The 6,000-nt window shown below is 47.8% G+C and overlaps 1 protein-coding gene across 1 annotated transcript; it reads left to right on the top strand.

The window, feature by feature from the left end:
* The first annotated feature begins 1,008 nt into the window (after window positions 1-1,008).
* Window positions 1,009-3,345, top strand: LOC311366423 (zinc finger protein 503-like). Its single transcript, XM_084485212.1, has 2 exons — window positions 1,009-1,510; window positions 1,827-3,345. Exons 1-2 carry the CDS (start codon window positions 1,259-1,261, stop codon window positions 3,231-3,233), a joined length of 1,659 nt encoding a protein of 552 aa, XP_084341338.1. The 5' UTR covers window positions 1,009-1,258; the 3' UTR covers window positions 3,234-3,345.
* Window positions 3,346-6,000: the final 2,655 nt, after the last annotated feature.

Raw genomic sequence — 6,000 nt, 5'->3', positions numbered from 1 at the left:
AGCCTTTGCCGAAAACAGCACCCCTGTTATCAATCAAAAAACACTTGCATATGTATAACTCTTGCCTGATCAGCAAAACATGTATGGGCTATTGAGTAATACGATGAGAGGGTACATTACGTGTGGAAGAATGTGTACCCTTCGATTAAACACGGACACCTCAGCGCTCCAAGATCTTATTTATAAAAGAGATCGATACTTGATCTTTTATTGACTTTGGCATGCAGCGAATGCGGTGTTTTGTAGCAAGGCTACCCATGATATGCGGTGGATACGTGTTTTTTTCTTTTTAAGGATTTGGAATACGCTACAATACGTGTGCTTCACAATAATAACGCAATAAAAGAAACACTCCGCTCATTTCACTTTGACGCACAAGAGTTGACCTGAATTTCACTGCGGAAAATGTGAAGACAGCTGACAGATAACGAGCGTGCAGGACCGAACTGACAGATGACAGACCGTGTGATTGAGAGGGGAATAAGTTACTGAAAATGTGGAACATGCACATTCCACTGGACCATCTGCCGACACGTATCAGTGTATGAATGAAACCCTCAGTACATCAGCCCTCAAGTTGGTATTCGGCCCGCGTGATAATAATTAATGAGAGTTAATTTGGGATAACTTTATCACTCACGTTAAAGTAAACGGGGGGTTAAAGCGCAATAGCCTTCATGTACCAACATTTACAATGTTATCTGAGCAGCGCGGTGATGTGGCAGTGCGGGCTACTACAGCGGAACTACACCAGTGAGACCCACCGGGCGTTAAAACACGTCTAAACACTAACGCACGCACATAATAACACACACACAACTATAGCGTGTTTTGAATGGTACCGCACGCCCTTCCGAGGGAGTCACGTCACGATCCACTGACCCTCCAATCACCTCGGGCTCCCGTTTGATTGGAAGGCGGCAAAGGCTTTCATCTCGGGACTAATTCAGACGCTGCTGCTGAAGGAGGGAGTGTGTGTTTTTTCCTCCCACCGCCACAGTCTACGTATACGAGGGAGCGCGCGAACCTGCTGCTACTCTCAGTGCGTCGTCGAGGAAGGATGCAGCCACACGGACCCAGCTGCGATATGTGCGGATTTTGCTCTGACCCTCGTCGCCACTTATAAAAAAGAGGATTTTACAAACGCTTGAAAGTCTTTATTCTTCTCGTATTGAACGGTCTCTCTCGTGATATATTCTACAGTCCTTTCTCGAGCCCATCCGATGATTTGTTTACTATTTCCAGTGAGAATTGGGTCATGATCACATCGCCCACGGTCTCTTTCCTGAGAAACAGCACCAATCCAGCTTGGGAGAGCAGCTCGCCGGGGAAGAAAGGAGCGGAGAGGAACAACAAGGTTTTTGTCCATTCGGTTTCTCCCTCCGATCCCTCGCGACAGGCGAATCGTCTCCCAATAAAGGTTTTGAAAATGCTCGCGGCACGGGCCGGACACATTTTACACCCGGAATACCTCCAACCTCTGCCGTCCACCCCGATCAGTCCCATTGAGGTACGTTGGCCTGTACCATGCGTGTGAATTCATATTAATGACTTGCGTGTACTTTTAAAAACATGTGTTATCGTTACACAGGCATCTCAACTTGAAAACTAGAGTAGTTAGTTCGGATTACACGCGGAGAAGTTTATGCGCAATGCGTTAAACCCGTGCGTAATACACACAAAAGCGCTGCAAACACTCAAACGTGCGTATGTACGCATATGTAGGCTACCTATAGCCTATGTATAGATCTCATCTAAATAGAATGGGACAAGTCTTTCTCAGAATCGGTCCACATAATTTAACATATGTGTTTTGTATTTTACAGTTGGATGCCAAGAAAAGTCCGCTGGCTCTCTTGGCTCAGACCTGCTCCCAGATCGGCAAACCCGACCCACCGTCTTCCTCCAAACTGTCCTCCGTGACAAATGGATCTAGTGACAAGGACACGAAGTCCGGACCTCTGAAAATGAGTGACATTGGAGCCGACGACAAGTCTAGCTTCAAGCCCTACGCCAAAACATCCGACAAGAAGGACTCGTCCGGCGGTCTGGGTGGAGATAAAACCAGTTTCCGGGTGCCTAGCGCCACCTGCCAGCCGTTCACCCCAAGGACAGGCAGTCCCAGCTCCTGCACCTCCGTCTCCCCGCTGCCGTCAGACAGCAAGTCGGGGGAGAAGGAGGACAAGAAGGACTCCGACAGCAATAAAAACAACACGACGGACAACAGCGGCAGCCACAGGATTAACTCTGATGCACACCAACAGCACCAGGAACACACGTCCGGATCCAAGACCGTCACGTCAGACTCGATATGCGTGACGTCCTCCTCCTCCTCCGTCCTCGGGTCGGGCCTCGTCGCGCCCGTGTCCCCCTACAAGCCCGGCCACTCGGTTTTCCCCTTACCCCACGCGGGCATGTCTTACCCCGGAAGTTTAGCAGGTGCATACGCGAGCTACCACCAACCCTTCCTCCCCCACGGAATGAGTTTAGACCACGGCAAGTCCAGCAGCCAGCTTTTAAGTGCCCAGTTCGCTAGCTCACTGGGATGCAGTAAAGCTGGAGGCAGCCCCCTGGCCGGAGCCTCACCACCGAGCCTCATGTCGGCCAGCCTCTGTAGAGACCCCTACTGCCTCAGTTACCATTGCGCGAGCCACTTGACCGCCACATCCGGCGCCAACTGCTCGCACGACTCGGCCGCGGCCAACGCTTTGAAGTCTGGATACCCGCTCATGTACCCCACGCACCAGCTCCACGGCGTACACCCCTCGACCCCGACCTTTACAGGACACCCTCTGTACCCATATGGCTTTATGCTGCCGAATGACCCCTTGCCCCACGTTTGTAATTGGGTCTCTGCGAACGGACCGTGTGACAAGCGCTTTTCTTCCTCCGAGGAGCTCCTAGGCCACTTGCGGACTCACACGGCCTTTGCCGGCGCGGACAAGTTGATATCAGGATACCCGGGCTCCTCTTCTCTGGCCAACGCTGCCGCCGCCGCCGCCGCCATGGCGTGTCACATGCACATGCCCCCCAACGGGGGCCCCGGGAGCCCGCTGGGTCTCAGAAGTCCGCATCACCACCTCGGACTGAGCAGTCGCTATCACCCCTACTCCAAAAGCCCGCTGCCCACAGGAGGGCCCGTGCCGGTGCCCGCCGCCTCAGGAGCGTACTATTCCCCCTATGCCCTCTACGGGCAGAGACTCACCACAGCATCGGCGTTGGGATACCAGTAGACAGATCACCGTACATTTATAAGAGGAGATTTAGGGCCTGATGAGTTTTATATTGTACATCATGCAGGGCGGGATCCATGTGGGCTTAATGTATTTATTTGCGATAGCTCCAAGCGTGACTAAAAAATAAAAATAATTATAATATAACTTTCGAAAGACTCGATCTGCAATTTGTATTTGTGTTTTTTTAATTTTTTTTTTTACCTCCATGTATTTTTTTGTTATTGGAGGCCTATTTACTGCCATAACTGGTTGGCCCAGTAGCCATTTAACTATATATTTCAGTCTATTTTATTGGATTTATAAATGCAATAATATTTTGCTTTAGGTCAATGACGCAATTGCTCGAGACAACCGCAGTTTATGGATATGCCTACAGAAAACCGACCGTAACTCTTGTAAAAAGGCCCCGTAGCCAATTTTGGCAAATTACTATAAATACTCTACTTGAATAACTACTTTAATTGCAGGGGATGCTGTTTAGATTCAAGTTAAAAGTTCAGATTGAATAGGGCTATGTTAACGTTAATATAAAATAAGTGTTTGTGTGTGGGTGTGCGTGCGTGTGTGGGTGTGTGGGTGTGTGTGTGGGGGGTGTCTTAACAAGCAATTTTAAAAGTTGGCCTAAAAATATCCTTATAATTAAATGAATATCCATCGTCAATTACGTTTTATTTTTAAATTGACAGCTTGACATCTAAAAACTAGAAATGTGCAGATTTCAGCAATATTGCACATTCAAAAAAGGTCTAAGAACCTTTGACCCAAATTATTTTCAATACATTGTAAAGCCTTTGCAAACATAATTTATATAATATGTATACTCATCACATGATCCCAACGTCGCTAATTTAATTTGTTCTTTATTTATTTATTTATTAAGGAAAACAATACTCACAATGTTGCTCAACAACATTGTTTTTCTTTTAGTTTTTTTTGTGTGTGTGTGTGTGTGTGTGTGTGTTTGTTGGTTTGAGTGTGTGAGAGAGTGAATATAACTCTTGACATTATGGCCTATATGGGAGACAGACAAACTGTTTGAGAGAACTGTGTGTGTGTGTGTGTGTGTGTGTGTGTGTGTGTGTGTGTGTGTGTGTGTGTGTGTGTGTGTGTGTGCACGCAATTAGAATGAAGACAACTTTATGAGCCCTGCCTAAAGTCCCCTTACAGGACGTTTAATTTCGAACCCCCCCCCCCCCCACCCCTCCGCCTCCGAAAGAAAAATCAATCGATTACACTCATTAATGAAGACGAACGTCCAGGCGATGAAGATGGCGGGCGTACTGAACAATGATTTATGATGACATGGTGATCTGGGACCTTTCCACAGCTATTGTGATTGCCGTAATGAAGCACGTGAAGCGCGGACGGGCCATGAAATAAAGCCAGGCTGCCTGGCTGTTTAATCAGCCCCCAACCCCCCCCCCCCCCACCCCCCCCTCCCCTTTAAAACAAATCAGCTAAATCAAGCTAACAGCGTCATTATCCATTCACAGTAGATCATGCGATTCTCCAGCAATAAAATCCCCATCATTAATGGTCAGATGTCATATTCATCAAGCCCCTATTCTCCTGGGTGTAAAGGAGAGCCTAGTTGCTCAATGAAATATGGTAATAAAAAGGAGCCCTTCCTACACATCACCACAGTAGCCAGTGAGCCGTGAAGCCTGGCTGGATTGGGCTACGTGATGCCTCTCTCGCCGTGATGGAATAAAATAATATAAGATAAAAAATAATAATAGGAGGAAGCCTGGCATTTAACCTTTTTATTTATCCTTTTTTTCCTTTGTGAAGGAGGAAAAGTACAGAGTAATGGTACACCCTGGGATATGCTCGTCCATAAATTAGATGGTAATTAAATTATAAGCTTAACGATGAGTATAAGGACTACAATTAAACTTTGAAACGTGAATTTTAGATACCACCGGATCCGAGGCCTTGGACAGAGAATGGCTCCATGACAACATGCACTCCATGCAGGTCATTATCGGGAAGTCTCCGCAGAGGAAGTCAAAAACAGTTAAAAATAATAGCTCAGTTTGCAGCTCACTGTGTTCCAGCTCTGTAGCTTTAGCCTAATGGAGCTAGCATGCTAGGTGGTGCGACGTTGATTTGAGCAAAGGCAAGACGAATCTGCTTATTGCATGGCCTCTGTCATTGGGCCGGGTGACCCCGCATACTAGCTCACATTCTGGTTGGCGGCGGGCGGGGCTGGGGGGGGGTTGAGGGTGGTTTACGGCCTATCAATCTCCCAGCAGTGGCAGAGGATCTCTTCCCCACATGTTCAAAAGTGAAATATGGACGTGACGTGAGAGAGGACGACGGCTTGCGTTGCTCTGTTCACAAATGGACGGGACCTACCACCTGGTCCGCTTTGAACTTCCAGACGGAGGGAAGATTTCGGGCCTTCTTCCTCTGGGGAGAAGCGCATCGGCACTGTGAGACGGAACAGATCTGCAGACGTTAAAAAATGGTGCGTGTACGCGTCACGGCATGCCCATCGCTTACCGACAGCTGCGCGCCGTGTGTTCCGCTGTCCACCAGCCGTTATTGCACCGAAACCGAGGTCAAACCTGACGTTAAACTCCAAACATTCGGGACGTTTTAAATGTCCGGCCGAGGTGTATATAAAGTGATTTAGCGGAGCAGCCGGCGTTGTTAATGGTTTTATGCATTCATGGCAAAATACATCAAAAAGCTTTCAAAAACTCTCCACAGTTGTTATGGATGCTACAGTTTGCGAAATGTATTTAACACAGTTTTGTCA

Source organism: Micromesistius poutassou (genome assembly GCF_964030765.1).
Source record: "Micromesistius poutassou genome assembly, chromosome: 21".
NCBI lineage: Eukaryota > Metazoa > Chordata > Actinopteri > Gadiformes > Gadidae > Micromesistius > Micromesistius poutassou.
Note: the sequence above shows the minus strand (reverse complement) of the source record. Positions and strands in the feature narration are given on the sequence as shown.

What these genes read in the sequence shown, in the direction of transcription:
- LOC311366423 (XM_084485212.1), top strand. Translation starts at nt 1,259, where the DNA reads ATGATCACATCGCCCACGGTCTCTTTCCTGAGAAACAGCACCAATCCA. An exon ending in CCCCGATCAGTCCCATTGAG is followed by an intron (nt 1,511 to 1,826) that starts GTACGTTGGCCT and finishes TGTATTTTACAG; the next exon opens with TTGGATGCCAAGAAAAGTCC.